The sequence below is a fragment of the Saccoglossus kowalevskii genome, unplaced genomic scaffold (assembly GCF_978046115.1).
Source record: "Saccoglossus kowalevskii unplaced genomic scaffold, keSacKowa6.1 SCAFFOLD_24, whole genome shotgun sequence".
NCBI classification, from domain to species: domain Eukaryota; kingdom Metazoa; phylum Hemichordata; class Enteropneusta; family Harrimaniidae; genus Saccoglossus; species Saccoglossus kowalevskii.
In genome coordinates, this window is record NW_028188618.1 from 1,665,206 (window position 1) to 1,683,273 (window position 18,068).

Genomic DNA, 18,068 nt, shown 5'->3' on the forward strand with positions numbered 1-18,068 from the left:
TCCAATACTCTCAGCACATGGGAGTTCTTTCTAAGCTTTCTTTGATTAGTAATTTTAGTCAAAACAATAATATTTTATAGTAAGATTATTCAATACCACAAGATACATATTCAATGTTTATTATATGCTTCCGATACATGTATTATCTTGTAAGCCTAATTAAGGCTGCTGCCCAATATAAAACATTTTTTTAGGAGAAGGGTCTAAAACTAAAAATGTGCCCTCAATCTTCTGATTTATTTGTTTCTTTTGTTTATATGCACAGGTTTAATTGTGGCATTGGTCCACTAATGTCTGTTGATCAATTCATACAGCTGTCAAGTTCACTGGCATCTAAGTACATATATGGACTTGGTGAACACCGTGGTAGTTTTCTACATGTCAACTGGTCTAGATATGCTTTCTGGAGCAGGAATGTTTTCTACGCTGTAAGTACAATGTAATGTGGACTACAGAGGGCGCTGTTAATAGATTTGTGTTTAATCTGACTTGAAAACTGGAAAATATTAATGATATTTATTTATTTTCCCATTCTTTAGGAAAATTTAAACTTGTATAGTGTTCATCCATTCTATCCGTCTATTGAAGATGATGGCAATGCACATGGTGTGTTCTTACTCAACAGCAATGCTATGGGTATGTATGATAGTTGTATATTCTCTGAGAAATTGTCATGGAACTGTTAACCTTTTCACCACCAGTTCCCTCTTTTCATCACCAATTCACAAAATAGTCCAATTTATAGTCTGCATTTTCCGTCAGAAGGTTAGGACAAAATTAGCCAACATTTTTGAGTGAAAACTGAAAATTGACTCAAACTTTGTCTGTTGGCTCTGAAATTAGAATATAAGAAAAAAAGTGCAGAAAATTTGGTTGAGAAAGTCTGATGTTGAAAAGGTTTAGAAGTTAAGATAGAACAATCCTCAATTTTGTATATTATACTATTTTTTTACAATTCACTATGCAACATATACTTCCTGAGTATAATCCTTCATAATCTGGAAAAACATAAAAATTACTTTGAAGTCACACTAATTGAAAGGACTGTGGTTACAAAACAATGGATATGAACCTTACGCATTAAAATTTTGTTTCAAATAAACAACACATATTTGACCCAATTGCAACTTGTATCAAGTGCATGATTCTCAAACATTAGTTTATTTTCATGATGTATCATTGTGTTCAACCAAAATGTTTATCGTAAAAATTTTTTTTGCTTCGTTGACTGCATGGTCAGCAAGTTCTAACTAAAAATGCTACATAAATTGGTTTCCACCCTCCTTATGGCTCCTTCATTTATTTATGTATTAACCTTATTAACTAACGAGATCTAATGTTACCCTAGCCATATCAAATTATTCCTTTGTTTACTGTTTTCAGATCCACATGGAGGACTATTGGTGGTGTTTTAGATTATGTCTTCCTTGGACCCAGCCTTGACCAAGTGATACAGCAATACACTGAAGTGATTGGAAGAACATTTATGCCACCGTATTGGGGTTTGGGATTCCACCTGTGTAGATGGGGATATGAAACTGTTGATGGTACAAGAAAAGTCACTGACAGAATGAGAAATGCCAAAATACCACAGGTATTGTTATGTTAGACTTTTTATCAGTAGATGGCTTGTGTCATAATTTTTCTAATAATTTTTGTACTTCTCATCAAACTTAAAAATGTTTATTAATTGTTTATGTTTAAAGATAATTCTCATGAATATTTAAATTTACTTCTCTGAACTAGGATGTACAGTGGAATGACATTGACTACGCTGTAGCCTACAAAGATTGCACTTTAAATAAGAAAGTATTTGGGGATTTACCAAAATTCATTGATGAACTTCATAACAATGGCCAACACTATATACATATCGTGGTAAGTTGGGGATTCAGTATTTTTTAACCCATGCATGTGTATAAGTGTAAAATGTCATAGGAAATGTAATTCATATACTGATCAGGCTCTACACTAAATGGTCATACGAATAGTTTTGATTTATCAAAATAATTTGGGATTCCAGTAGATTATTATGTCATTGTCATTTTGATTGGACAATGCATCATATATTCAAATCAACTTTTGGGAGCTGGTTACATAATTTAGACTTAACTAAAACATGTTTGACTCAAACCAAAAATTTCTACATATTATTCACCAATCCATTAGCATACAAACTAAGAAGTGTACCCTCAATTCGCTCAGTCTCTGGAATAGGGATTTCAAATAACACTTCCTACACAATTCAAGAGCTTTTGATCTTGACATGGTAATACTAAAGTTCAGAGCTTATTGTTTTGTTTGTTTTGATTGAAAGGATCCTGGTATTGCCGCTGACAGTGCCCCTGGTACATATGAACCATTCGAGCTTGGTAAAAAAAATGGACATCTTTATTAAACTGGATGGAAAATACATAGAAGGGAAGGTATGTATTCTATGCGAGGAAATTTATTTACGTTATGCTTTGTATTTGTGTAGAATTGTATTTGTGAGAATATGTTGACATGACGCACATTTTAATTATTTTTGTTTTAAGGGTTGGACCAATGTTACCGTGTTTCCAGACTTTATAAATCCTAGAACTAGTGAATGGTGGTACCAGATGATTTCAGAATGGTATAAAAAAGTACATTTTGATGGACTCTGGATTGTGAGTTATACATATTTTTACAATACACTGCTAGTATTTTCTAATGAGACAAAATACAGCAAGAAAGTGTAAAACAGTGTTTTCAGTAGTCGGGATAGTAATAAAAGTACAATGGTCAAATTTGCTATCATGCAGGTATATCTTTTAAACAAACATTGTATATGTATATATTCACATATATCTAAACTTTCTAATGTTGTATATTAGTTGCTATGCATTAAATGAGAATGTTTGAATCACAGATATATTTTTAACTCGTTTATCCCCTGTTAGGATATCGACATACTAGATGTACCATTATCACTTGCACAAGGGGTGCAAATTTGCGCATAAAAAAGTCAACAATGACATTCATTGTTTGTGATCTGTCACCTAACCATTTTTTTCACAAACCATGTACTTTTGTTTACATTGAGGTGCTCTTTTGAGACTGAGGATTTCTTGTGATTAATGGAGCAGAATATCTTCAACACATTTCATTTTCTCATACCTTTCTTAATAACAATTGCTTATTTATCTGCTTATTTAATTCCTTATTTATCTTTCCATTCAATTCTAAAAACTCTAATAATATCATAATTACTGTAAGTTATTCTTCTTCAATAACGAGACACAATCTTGTCGTTGTAGGATATGAATGAACCAGTTCAGTTTGGCAATGGATCATTGATTGGTTGTCCTCAATCTAAGTACGATTATCCACCATATACACCAGGTAGGTACCGTGAACTGTTTATATTTTCACTACTAGAAATTATCATGATTTCATGATTTGTAAAGAAATAATTCCGTGAAAGTCACTGACAACCTGTATTGTAGGACACCAGAGTAAATTTTCACTGCTGCATTATTTTGCAAAATGCAGTGTTGGAAAGTGTTATAGATGCATTTGAATCCCTCCCTTATTTAGAAATGTTTTCCTTTGTTTATTTTAGACGTACTGTAAAGGGGTTAATTATTCACTGGGTTTTGAATTTGCTTATTTCGCTGACTGGAAAATGCGCTAAATTAAAACCCAGTGAATATGTAACATTTAGTATAGAACACATTATCTAAATTATATAACTGTGAATTTAAAACCCACTGAATATGCCTGAAATGATAAATTAGCAAAATTTAAACCTAGTGAAAATTAGTCATTTTACAGTATTGAAGTGCTTATAATCAGTGCGAAACGTAATTCATTGCCTTTTCAGCCCTCTTATCTCAGGAATAATGCAAAATTTGCACTTGGGCAGTAGCTTGATGCATCAACCTCCACTACACATCGGTTGATACGATAACCGTACTGCCTTAATTTGTTCATACTTTGCTGTATTCCTGTCATAACCTCATAATATAATGCTGATTTACTTATTTTTAATAGGCATATTTGAGGGCATAATAAAAGCTTTCACACTGTGTGCTTCATCAGATCAGTACAAGTCAAAACATTATGATGTACATAGCTTGTATGGACTGACAGAGATGAGTGAGTATATATCGTTATTCCATTTTGATATTGTAGCAATTTATGTAGGTTTCAAAACCATACTGTGTAAAATACTTTATTTTTGCTTTGAATTAATTTTCGCTATTTTCGCTGAAGGAATGATTCAGTGAAAATAAAATCCAGGAATATATAATTTTTATACTTTTTTTTCTATATTTTGCATTCAATTTTGCATTCAACTTGTCAAAAATCTGTGAAAATTAATTCCATACAAAAAAACAAAAAAAATCTTTTCAGGGAAAATTATTTCCTGCTAAAATAAAGTATTGTACAGTATTTGGAATTAGTATTGAAGTGTGGGGTAACATAGACATGGCACCCATGAATATACTTCTCTCTATATTTAGAAAATCAATCTTTTTTACAAGGGATGGCATGCTTGTATTTTAAACTCTTATAATCAATACAAAACATGAACAAGCAAGGTTTAGGTTTTTAACTCAACAGGCTGCCAACAATTATACAAATTAGCTACCAAAAATTATTAAAATGCTTTGGTCTACACAGCTGATATCGATAGTGCACATGTATTGAATTGAACTCTGTCAGACTAGTTCATATTGTGGCGATAACTTCAATATTTTTGTGATATTTGTTAAAAAAGGCTATTTTCCACTTCTACTTGAAAACTACCAGCTCAATTACTTTGATACTAGCTGGGGGTCCATAGCTCTTTTAGTGTTGGTCTTTAGTTTTTGTGATGGTATTTTAGTCATTTCTGATTCATTTTGCGTTATTAATTTGTTATTTTCAGACATTAGGGTTTTTATGGACACTTGTGTAACACAAACATGTTATTACAACAACCATGGAGCTATTTAAAACATGAAACCACTTGGTCTAGTAAATCATTAAAAAGGGTAGCAATACAGTGCAAATTATTTTTTCCTTTCACCTAGTTTTGAGATGCATGTATAAAATACGGTACTGCTTTTTAGCTCCACTGTTAAAGATGACAGGCAGGACGGTTGGTATAGATGATTGCCCATTGTCTCATGTCACCTTTTTTCCAAACAACTTCTTCTTGAACACTAGCCAAATTGCTCTCATCCTAGGTACATAATGTTCCTTTGGTGAGATTTAATCATTTCAATAAAACGAGGCCATATGTCAAGAACGATACATGGGTGTTAGATGCTCAGTGACGACCAAATGGTAAATAAAGGTTTAAACAATAATTTAATAAAAAATGACAGTTTGAAAAAAAAAATGTTTTATTTATAATCTTAATTAATTTTAAGCTTTTCCACTGATATTTTGAGTACTAATTATCACATTTCAATGAATCTAGAACTATGCAGAGACCCAATTAGTTTTCGGTAAATATTTATGCATATTAATCACCTAATTTGCATCACTAACCAATTTTCATACTGATATCTCAAGTGCTAATCATCACATTTCAATGAAACTTTGTACATGGATGCTGTAGGACAATATACAGACCTGATTAATTGAGGGTTAAAATCTGTTCATATTAATTCTCTAATTAGCATAATAATTCATAATTTTTTGGTTCTAATCACATTTCAATAAAACTTGGTACATAGATGGTCTGTTACATTGTGCAGACCTCATTAGTTTTACAATCTGTTCATATTAATTTTATGATTTGCATAAATAGTTTTCAGCTTTTCCATCAATATCTCAAGGACAAGTATTTTCGAATTATTTTTTAACGTGTTTCCAATACTCTCAGCACATGGGAATTCTTTCTAAGCTTTCTTTGATTAGTAATTTTAGTCAAAACAATAATATTTTATAGTAAGATTATTCAATACCACAAGATACATATTGAATGTTTATTCTATGCTTCCAATGCATGTGTTATCTTGTAAGCCTAATTAAGGCTGCTGCCCAATATAAAACATTTTTTTAGGAGAAGGGTCTAAAACTAAAAATGTGCCCTCAATCTTCTGATTTATTTGTTTCTTTTGTTTATATGCACAGGTTTAATTGTGGCATTGGTCCACTAATATTTGCTGATCAGTTCATACAGCTGTCAAGTTCACTGGCATCTAAGTACATATATGGACTTGGTGAACATTGTGGTAGTTTTCTACATGATGTCAACTGGTCTAGATATGCTTTCTGGAGCAGGGATGTTTTCCACGCTGTAAGTACAATGTAATATGGACTACAGAGGGCGCTGTTAATATATTTGTGTTTCATCTGACTTGAAAACTGGAAAATATTAATGATATTTATTTATTTTCCCATTATTTAGGAAAATTTAAACTTGTATAGTGTTCATCCATTCTATCTGTCTATTGAAGATGATGGCAATGCACATGGTGTGTTCTTACTCAACAGCAATGCTATGGGTATGTATGATAGTTGTATATTCTCTGAGAAATTGTCATGGAACTATTAACCTTTTTACCACCAGTTCCCTCTTTTCATCACCAATTCACAAAATAGTCCAATTTATAGTCTGCACTTTCCGTCAGAAGGTTAGGACAAAATTAACCAAAATTTTTGAGTAAAAACTGAAAATTGACTCAAACTTTGTCTGTTGGCTCTGAAATTAGAATATAAGAAAAAAAGTGCAGAAAATTTGGCCGAGAAAGTCTGATGTTGAAAAGGTTTAGAAGTTAAGATAGAACAATCCTCAATTTTGTATATTATACTATTTTTTTACAATTCACCATGCAACATATACTTCCTGAGTATAATCCTTCATAATCTGGAAAAACATAAAAATTACTTTGAAGTCACACTAATTGAAAGGACTGTGGTTACAAAGCAATGGATATGAACCTTACGCATTAAAATTTTGTTTCAAATAAACAACACATATTTGACCCAATTGCAACTTGTATCAAGCGCATGATTCTCAAACATTAGTTTATTTTCATGATGTATCATTGTGTTCAATCAAAATGTTTATCGTAAAAATTTGTTTTGCTTCGTTGACTGCATAGTCAGCAAGTTCTAACTAAAAATGCTACATAAATTGGTTTCCACCCTCCTTATGGCTCATTCATTTATTTATGTATTAACCTTATTAACTAACGAGATCTAGTGTTACCCTAGCTATATCAAATTATTCCTTTGTTTACTGTTTTCAGAGTCAATTTTTCAGACGTCTCCATCCATCACATGGAGGACTGTTGGTGGTGTTTTAGATTGTTATGTCTTCTTTGGACCCAGCCTTGACCAAGTGATACAGCAATACACTGAAGTGATTGGAAGAACATTTATGCCACCGTATTGGGGTTTGGGATTCCACCTGTGTAGATGGGGATATGAAACTGTTGATGGTACAAGAAAAGTCACTGACAGAATGAGAAATGCCAAAATACCACAGGTATTGTTATTTTAGACTTTTTATCAGTAGATGGCTTGTGTCATAATTTTTCTAATAATTTTTGTACTTCTCATCAAACTTAAAAATGTTTATCAATTGTTTATGTTTAAAGATAATTCTCATGAATATTTAAATTTACTTCTCTGAACTAGGATGTACAGTGGAATGACATTGACTACGCTGTAGCCTACAAAGATTTCACTTTAAATAAGAAAGTATTTGGGGATTTACCAAAATTCATTGATGAACTTCATAACAATGGCCAACACTATATACATATCATGGTAAGTTAGGGATTCAGTATTTTTTAACCCATGCATGTGTATAAGTGTAAAATGTCATAGGAAATGTAATTCATATACTGATCAGGCTCTACACTAAATGGCCATACGAATAGTTTTGATTTATCAAAATAATTTGGGATTCCAGTAGATTATTATGTCATTGTAATTTTGATTGGACATATATTCAAATCAACTTTTGGGAGCTGGTTACATAATTTAGACTTAACTAAAACATGTTTGACTCAAACCAAAAATTTCTACATATTATTCACCAAGTCACTAGCATACAAACTAAGAAGTGTACCCTCAATTCGCTCAGTCTCTGGAATAGGAATTCCAAATAACACTTCCTACACAATTCAAGAGCTTTTGATCTTGACATTGGTAATACTAAAGTTCAGAGCTTATTGTTTTGTTTGTTTTGATTGAAAGGATCCTGGTATTGCCGCTGACAGTGCCCCTGGTACATATATAGATAGATAGATATTTTATTTGACACAAAATTTAGCATGAATGAAAAAAACATACAATAAATCAATGGTCAAGAAAAACACAAACAAAACAATAGACTAAACTAAAGCTTAGATATAAAATCAATAAATTTTCCCAAGCAATTGACAATGAAGCTATCTTTAGTGCCTAGCAAGCACTTGAATTTCTCAAGAGTTGATAACTTGCAAATGTTGTCATCATAAATTGCTAATTCAGCTTCAAATTTAGTACGAGCTTGTACAATCTGACTATTTTTACAATTGAGTAAAACATGGAATTCATCCCCAATAGCCTGTTCATTACATAGAAAACAAAACCTTTGCTCTGGAGGTGTTTTATTATATCTAAGTTTTTCAATTGGCAACGCGTGAGAAGAAATGCGAAACTTAGTGAAGCTGACCCTGTGTTGCACATTTTTGATTTGTTCTAAATATGGTTCAAATTCAAAATTTTGTTTAAACTTGTTAAAAGTACATAGCTTATTCTTTTCTGGTTTAAATACCGTTGGCAACCGGACTTTATTATAGTAAACTTGTTTGAATTTGGTTTTGAATTCTATAGTGTTAGATTCATCGCTAATTTTAGTTAATGTGAATAATCTTTTAACAAATGCTGTTCATGAATTACCGTTCATTTTATTGTCAGTACTAAAAGCACAGTCCAGAAGATGATTATGTTTAATTGATTTTAGCTTTTCATAATTTTTCAATGTTTGTGAACTAATGTCAATAATGAGAGGATAGCTACCAAGTTCAGCTCTAGATGCTGCATTGCTGGCTTTATTATTATTACCTAAAATCTGTTTGCAAAGTTTAATGTGGAGTTGTTCAAAGTATGTTTTGTCATTAAACAGACTTTGTATAAAATTGTCTTCAGTTATTTCGTTATTTTTTGTTTTAACAAGTTTGAAAGTAAAAGCCCCCCATATCTCAGATCCATATAATAAAATGGGTAGGATTGTACTGCGATATAACTGAATAGCATTTTTTGGCGAAACTATATAATTGTGTAGGCTAAGTGTTTGTTTTAATGCACCTATTGCACGCATTGCTTTTTTGACTAGATTATTGATAGCAATTGTAAAATTACCACTACTTTGAAAAGTGATACCTAAGTAGGTATATGTTGGGACAACTTTTACCTGTTGGTCTCCTAAGTAAAATTTGCCATCTATCTTTCTTCCCCTGTTATTAAAAATGATAATTTTAGTTTTGTTAATATTAACTCCAAGTCTCCATTTGATACAGTAGCTTTTAAACAAATTAAGATTATCTTGTAGTCCTGTACTTGTGTTTGAAAAAATGACAATGTCATCTGCAAAAAGTAGGCAATTAATATTGGTGCCATTAAGACTGACAGACTCAGATTTTTTAAGACTGTCAGATAGGTCATTGATGTATATGTTAAATAGTAATGGGCTTAAGTTGCATCCTTGTTTAACACCACTAGATGATACAAATGGTTTGGTGCACCCCTGACCAGTCTTAATAGCATAGCTAGTATTTGAATACATTGATTGAATCAAATTTATACATTTTCCTGTCACTCCTGCTTTCCCTAATTTAAATAATAGCCCTTCACGCCAAACACTATCAAAAGCTTTGCGTAAGTCAACAAAGCAGGCATAAAGATATTTCTTGCCAATGCTATTTGTATATTTATTGATAATTGAATGAAGATGTTGTCTGTTGTTTATTGATAATTGAATGAAGATGTTGTCTGTTGTCCTCCTATTCTTTCTAAATCCAAATTGAGAATCTTGTAAGAAATTATTATTGTTAAGAACATTTTGAATTCTATTATGAATAATGCTATTAAAAATATATATGAACCATTCGATCTTGGTAAAAAAATGGACATCTTTATTAAACTGGATGGAAAATACATAGAAGGGAAGGTATGTATTCTATGCGAGGAAATTTATTTACATTATGCTTTGTATTTGTGTAGAATTGTATTTGTGAGAATATGTTGACATGACGCACATTTTAATTATTTTTGTTTTAAGGTTTGGACCAATGTTACCGTGTTTCCAGACTTTATAAATCCTAGAACTAGTGAATGGTGGTACCAGATGATTTCAGAATGGTATAAAAAAGTACATTTTGATGGACTCTGGATTGTGAGTTATACATATTTTTACAATACACTGCTAGTATTTTCTAATGATACAAAATACAGCAAGAAAGTGTAAAACAGTGTTTTCAGTAGTAGGGATAGTAACAAAAGTACAATGGTCAAATTTGCTATCATGCAGGTATATCTTTTAGACAAACATTGTATATGTATATATTCACATATATCTAAATTTTCTAATGTTGTATATTGGTTGCTATGCATTAAATGAGAATGTTTGAATCACAGATATATTTTTAACTCGTTTATTCCCTGTTAGGATATCGACATACTAGATGTACCATTATCACTTGCACAAGGGGTGCAAATTTGCGCATAAAGTCAACAATGACATTCATTGTTTGTGATCTGTCACCGAACCATTTTTTTCACAAACCATGTACTTTTGTGCAACAATTTATTATTTAATTAATATATTTTCGTTGAAAACATTTTGTAAATAATGTAATGTAATGTAAATAATAATTAAATGTGTTTGGAAATACAAGCATGTGTTTGGGGTTAAATTCCCAATATGCAAGCGTGTGTGTGGGGATTTAAATTGCAATATGAATGTGTGTGGGTGTGTGTGTGTGGATTTAAATTGCAATATGAATGTGTGTGAGGGGGTTAAATTGTAATATGAATGTGTGTGGGTGTATGTGGGGGGTTAAACTGTAATATGCAAGCGTGTGTGTGGGGATTTAAATTACAATATGAATGTGTGTGTGGGGGTGTGTGTGTGGGGATTTAAATTGCAATATGAATTTGTGTGGGTGTGTGTGGGGATTTAAATTGCAATATGAATGTGTGTGAGGGGGTTAAATTGTAATATGTGTGTGGGTGTATGTGGGGGTTAAATTGTAATATGAATGTGTATGAGGGGATTAAATTGTAATATGAATGTGTGTGGGTGTGTGTGAGGGGGTTAAATTGTAATATGAATGTGTGTGGGGTAGAATAGAATAGTTAGGGGGTTTCCTTGGGGTGAATAAACATGTTTATGGGGGGGTACAGTGGGTGTTTTGATTAGTTTTTTGTGGGTCAGTGTTCAGTACATATTGATCTTTTCATTCTTAATTAGCTCAGTTTGTTTTTAATATTTGAGGATATTTTTAGTTTGTTTGATCTTTTTATTTTTTTAATTTTTAATATTTTTATTTTTAATATTTCAAATTACAGTTTTATTTTATTTTATTTTTAAGTATTGATTATTTGTAATAATTTGTTTTTAATATTTTCAAGTATTGATTATTTGTAATAATTTTTTTTTAATATTTTAAGTATTGATTATTTGTAATAATTTTTTAATATTTGTATATTGTTTTAGATTGTTTGTATTCTGTTTCCACAGTGGGTGGTTTAATTAAATGAGTGGGGGAGGGGTATTGAATAAATTTAATGGTGGTGTGTATGCATTGAAGTGTGTGAAATGGTGTGATTTGAATACACATGTTATGTACATTTGATGTCATCCACACATTTATTGTATTTATACGGACTTGTACATAGCGTAGGAGATGATATGGTGGTAGGACACCGTGCTTACCATAAATGTCTTGGATAAAACATTATATTGTAAAAACTGATATTTGTAATACATTAAAGAAACAAATTAAAATGTGTGATTATTTATTTGTAATACTATTACAGGAAGCGTAACATTTGTGGTAAGTGAAAGTTATTTTCATGCCATATACTGTGGTTATCTTTTGCAAGAAAGCAAGTTAAAATACATGGATATGCCACATTATAAATGATTAGTAAATATGTGGGTGTCCATGTAGAAATAGACCAAATGTTATGCAATGTGAAAATAGGCCTACATGTATGTACAGTTTGCTGTAAATTGTTTAGCACAATTATGCAACCATGCAGAAGACAGGTGCTCCCAGAATCCACTGCATCTATCGAAATATTAGAGATTATTACAAAAATACTGCAAAGTATGCACAACGCGAGTCATATCACCCGATACATCACGTACTTCTCGAGTGCATACTATCCAGTATTTTTGTGATAAGCTTGTTATTATTCATCTATTCCCTGCTTGTAGAAATAATTTAATAAGAGATAACAGATTGAAGAATACTCCGTACAGCATTTTATTGAGTGGTAAATGTGCGATGTATAATAATGCAACTTATACATGTCCATTAGTTCAGTTTAAAATTATGGTTACTTTTAAACTAAACTGTTCTTTGTACGTGACTGAAAATTGTTATCAGATTCGTTAAGACAAAAACAATTCACTCTGAACTTCAAAATCGTTTAATTATTAAAAATCTTTTGATCTCAATAAAAGATGGCAATTGCAGCTTTTATCTGATCCAAAGTAATGCCATGTTTTTATTTACGATTATCAGAAAATGGTTTTACAAGCGTACAGTTTTGGTCAGAGTCGAGTAAATTGCATGAGAGCGAAAATGATTTCCTATATTAAAATCGTCCAGTGATTTGATCTGTCATCTATGATCACTGATTGGTGCACTTTACTGAATGGCCACCCAAAGTACCTAAATACCAAGTATAAAAGCGATTGCGCTGGTAGTTTTCAAAAATATCCGCTAAAAATAGGTTATGGGTATCAACACCAAATCAACAAAATCTGATAGAGGTCCACCAATTGACTGTAAGTGAACCATTCTATATATACTTGCATTATCTCTAGAGCTCACTTTGTGAAGTGCCTTCGTTCTCTCTCGCTGCATTTACTCAACAACCTGTCGTAAGAAGTTCCATTTTTCACACACTCCCCTAATTTCTGGCCCGACTTCGTGGTGCTACAAGGAATCTATACTTCATATCACTACACATGCATGCAAACTAATTAGTTTGACCAGTTCTGGAATTAAAGCCAAAACCAATTTACAGGGCAGCAGTTGAATTGTGATTATGATGGTGTCACCCCAAGCCTTACAGAAAACTGAGTAATATAGCATATATGAAAAAATGTGTAATCCCTTGAGGTGTAAGCTGTCTGTGGCAGAGACTGATTCTGGACCCTCAACCACGCCACCAATGGCAGAAATCAGTAAAGGTTTGGAGAATGTACATGCAGGAATTAAGGTAGTACAGAATATCGATTAGTGGATATGATTACTGCACTGCCTTTGTACATACTTTGCTGTATTAATAACCGCATATCTGGAAAATTAAGACAGAATGCCACTTGTGTGTTTTCGACAAATGCAAATAATCATGTTAAAACAGCCTAACCTGTGTATAGTGATCACTCAAGTTACAATAAAACCAGTGTATAGTGACCACACAAGGTACAGTCAAACCAGTGTATAGTGACCACACAAGGTACAGTCAAACCTGTGTATAGTGACCACACAAGGTACAGTCAAACCAGTGTATAGTGACCACACAAGGTACAGTCAAACCTGTGTATAGTGACCACACAAGGTACAGTCAAACCTGTGTATAGTGACCACACAAGGTACAGTCAAACCAGTGTATAGTGATCACACAAGGTACAATAAAACCAGTGTATAGTGACCACACAAGGTACAGTCAAACCAGTGTATAGTGACCACACAAGGTACAGTCAAACCTGTGTATAGTGACCACACAAGGTACAGTCAAACCAGTGTATAGTGACCACACAAGGTACAGTCAAACCAGTGTATAGTGACCACACAAGGTACAGTCAAACCTGTGTATAGTGATCACTCAAGGTACAGTCAAACCTGTATATAGCGACCACACAAGGTACAGTCAAACCCGTGTATAGTGAACACTCAAGGTACAGTCAAACCTGTGTATGGTGACCACACAAGGTAGTCAAACCCGTGCATAGTGACCACACAAGGTACAATAAAACCAGTGTATAGTGACCACACAAGGTACAGTCAAACGTGTATAGTGACCACACAAGGTACAGTCAAACCAGTGTATAGTGACCACACAAGGTACAGTCAAACCCGTGTATAGTGATCACTCAAGGTACAGTCAAACCTGTGTATGGTGACCACACAAGGTAGTCAAACCCTTGCATGGTGACCACACAAGGTACAATAAAACCAGTGTATAGTGACCACACAAGGTACAGTCAAACCAGTGTATAGTGACCACACAAGGTACAGTCAAACCTGTGTATAGTGACCACACAAGGTACAGTCAAACCAGTGTATAGTGACAACACAAGGTACAGTCAAACCTGTGTATAGTGACCACACAAGGTACAGTCAAACCAGTGTATAGTGACCACACAAGGTACAGTCAAACCAGTGTATAGTGATCACACAAGGTACAATAAAACCAGTGTATAGTGACCACACAAGGTACAGTCAAACCAGTGTATAGTGACCACACAAGGTACAGTCAAACCCGTGTATAGTGACCACACAAGGTACAGTCAAACCAGTGTATAGTGACCACACAAGGTACAGTCAAACCAGTGTATAGTGACCACACAAGGTACAGTCAAACCTGTGTATAGTGATCACTCAAGGTACAGTCAAACCTGTGTATAGTGATCACACAAGGTACAGTCAAACCAGTGTATAGTGACCACACAAGGTACAGTCAAACCAGTGTATAGTGACCACACAAGGTACAGTCAAACCAGTGTATAGTGACCACACAAGGTACAGTCAAACCTGTGTATAGCGACCACACAAGGTACAGTCAAACCCGTGTATAGTGAACACTCAAGGTACAGTTAAACCTGTGTATGGTGACCACACAAGGTAGTCAAACCCGTGCATAGTGACCACACAAGGTACAATAAAACCAGTGTATAGTGACCACACAAGGTACAGTCAAACGTGTATAGTGACCATACAAGGTACAATAAAACCCGTGCATAGTGACCACACAAGGTACAGTCAAACGTGTATAGTGACCACACAAGGTACAGTCAAACCAGTGTATAGTGACCACACAAGGTACAGTCAAACCCGTGTATAGTGATCACTCAAGGTACAGTCAAACCTGTGTATGGTGACCACACAAGGTAGTCAAACCCTTGCATGGTGACCACACAAGGTACAATAAAACCAGTGTATAGTGACCACACAAGGTACAGTCAAACCAGTGTATAGTGACCACACAAGGTACAGTCAAACCTGTGTATAGTGACCACACAAGGTACAGTCAAACCAGTGTATAGTGACCACACAAGGTACAGTCAAACCTGTGTATAGTGACCACACAAGGTACAGTCAAACCAGTGTATAGTGACCACACAAGGTACAGTCAAACCAGTGTATAGTGATCACACAAGGTACAATAAAACCAGTGTATAGTGACCACACAAGGTACAGTCAAACCAGTGTATAGTGACCACACAAGGTACAGTCAAACCCGTGTATAGTGACCACACAAGGTACAGTCAAACCAGTGTATAGTGACCACACAAGGTACAGTCAAACCAGTGTATAGTGACCACACAAGGTACAGTCAAACCTGTGTATAGTGATCACTCAAGGTACAGTCAAACCTGTGTATAGTGATCACACAAGGTAGTCAAACCAGTGTATAGTGACCACACAAGGTACAGTCAAACCAGTGTATAGTGACCACACAAGGTACAGTCAAACCAGTGTATAGTGACCACACAAGGTACAGTCAAACCTGTGTATAGCGACCACACAAGGTACAGTCAAACCCGTGTATAGTGAACACTCAAGGTACAGTTAAACCTGTGTATGGTGACCACACAAGGTAGTCAAACCCGTGCATAGTGACCACACAAGGTACAATAAAACCAGTGTATAGTGACCACACAAGGTACAGTCAAACGTGTATAGTGACCATACAAGGTACAATAAAACCTGTGTATAGTGACCACACAAGGTACAGCCAAACCTGTGTATAGTGACCACACAAGGTACAGTCAAACCTGTGTATAGTGACCACACAAGGTACAGTCAAACGTGTATAGTGACCACACAAGGTATAGTCAAACCTGTGTATAGTGACCACACAAAGTAATCAAACAAGTATGACTTGAAACAAATCAGCAAAATTATTCTTGAAAGGTTGGTCTTTATACACACGATGCTATGTTATGCCATGGGATGCTAAAAAGTTGTCATTATAAACAATATTTATATAGAGGTGGTCATTGATACAGGTTTGAATGTATGATAGTCAATAGTATATAGAATTTTTTAAATATGGTTTTGTTTTGTTTTTAGAAAAATAATATTCATAAAATTATTTATTTTTAAATACTTCTAGAAATGAACAAGTACATTGTAAGATAAGTAGTACCATTTGTAACCATTTTAAAACTTTGCGTTGAGATATATATATACATCCTTGTCATGGGTAACCATGGTAACATGTTTTGAAACTATTTCTTGTAATATAAAATGTCACATATCTTAAAATAAAGAAAATTACATTATTTTTTCTATGAGGTAGCATAGTATAACGATAGGAGATGGTCGATCACCGCCCAACTTCCGTTGCACGATCATCACGTGTACGACTGTGAAGCTGCGAGGACGGGCGCAATGTTGTTTGTTCGCTCGCTGTAGTGTACTTTGGGGCCACCCACGTAGGTATAGCGTAAGTTAGTGAAATTTACAACGTGCTAGCCATTAACCATAGCGCACACGAGGATAGCGCACAAAAGTCGGTGAAATCGACAACGCAGTGTGTCACCGACATCGACTTATGGACAATACCTACACTTAAATGGGGGTCGAGTTGACCAGAAGCCGTTCCAACGAGGTTCCGGTCAAGTCGCACCTGAAACCTACTCGCCCTAAACCAACTCGATTTCGTTTTCAACCGGCGTTGTCGATTTCAACGCAAAAAATACCGGTGTTGTCAATTTCGGGTTGGTATCGGGCGAGTTACCGTAATTTCGGACGAGTTGAGTTTGGTGCGGGCAAAACTTAAATCGTTCAAACAATCCGGTACAAATCTAAACGAGTTTTGAATTCAAACGTTATGGCATAACATATGAAAATTGGTGCTACAAGTCTTAGTAGGGGATTTGGATTATAACGCGATCTAAATCCAACGTTAAGCCTATAAACGTTCCATTGTTTTTAGTGCCAAACCCCTTTGTTAAGTACAACAACAAATATTTCGTTGGTGTTTGTGAGCTCTTGTGTGATTGGTCAATGCATGGACAGCTCTTCCACTTCCGTGTTTTACTCCCTATCAATTTGGGCCCTGTTTAACCATAGACAGTATAGTAGTATAGTAACACCAATGCCAAACTTAGGCAGAGCTGGAATATTATGATGAGCAAGTAAACAATGACGTCATATTTACTTCCATGCGATGTCACTAATTAATTGAATAAAATTAAAAGTTAGTTTCAGACGGCAGTAATGTTTCCGTACATGTTATATTCAGTCTGTACCCCATTTTCGACAAAATATTTGAATATTTTTTGTTTTCATGGGGCATGAATCTTATTATGTTATTGTTTACCGACTATGCTCGTTTTTTTATTTTCTCTGCCACGCATTTTGTTTCAAACAGACTTTGAATCCGTATGTTCTCTCGTCTGTCACCATCTTGACAATAGCTCACACTCTTTCAACCGGAATTCATGTCTAAGGTTGTACCCCGTTTTCGACAAAATACTCGAATATTTTAGTTTTCCTGATGCATGAATCTTCTTATTATGTTATTTTCCACCGACTGTGCTCGGTTTTTGTTGTTCTCTGTCTTGCACTTATTTTGAAATTAACTTTCAATCCGTCCGTTTTCATGTCTGTCGTCATCTTGACTACTTATTCACACTCTTT

General features: G+C 34.1%; 2 protein-coding genes across 2 annotated transcripts; both read left to right on the forward strand.

Annotated features, from left to right (window-relative positions):
* The first annotated feature begins 1,238 nt into the window (after window positions 1-1,238).
* On the forward strand, window positions 1,239-2,565 carry LOC146726307 (lysosomal alpha-glucosidase-like). Its single transcript, XM_085496240.1, has 4 exons — window positions 1,239-1,594; window positions 1,747-1,878; window positions 2,318-2,426; window positions 2,538-2,565. Exons 1-3 carry the CDS (start codon window positions 1,487-1,489, stop codon window positions 2,396-2,398), a joined length of 321 nt encoding a protein of 106 aa, XP_085352366.1. The 5' UTR covers window positions 1,239-1,486; the 3' UTR covers window positions 2,399-2,426; window positions 2,538-2,565.
* A 719-nt stretch (window positions 2,566-3,284) lies between these two features.
* On the forward strand, window positions 3,285-11,342 carry LOC102809179 (lysosomal alpha-glucosidase-like). Its single transcript, XM_085496257.1, has 7 exons — window positions 3,285-3,366; window positions 4,018-4,126; window positions 6,094-6,259; window positions 6,371-6,467; window positions 7,215-7,453; window positions 7,606-7,737; window positions 10,238-11,342. Exons 1-7 carry the CDS (start codon window positions 3,285-3,287, stop codon window positions 10,421-10,423), a joined length of 1,011 nt encoding a protein of 336 aa, XP_085352383.1. The 3' UTR covers window positions 10,424-11,342.
* Window positions 11,343-18,068: the final 6,726 nt, after the last annotated feature.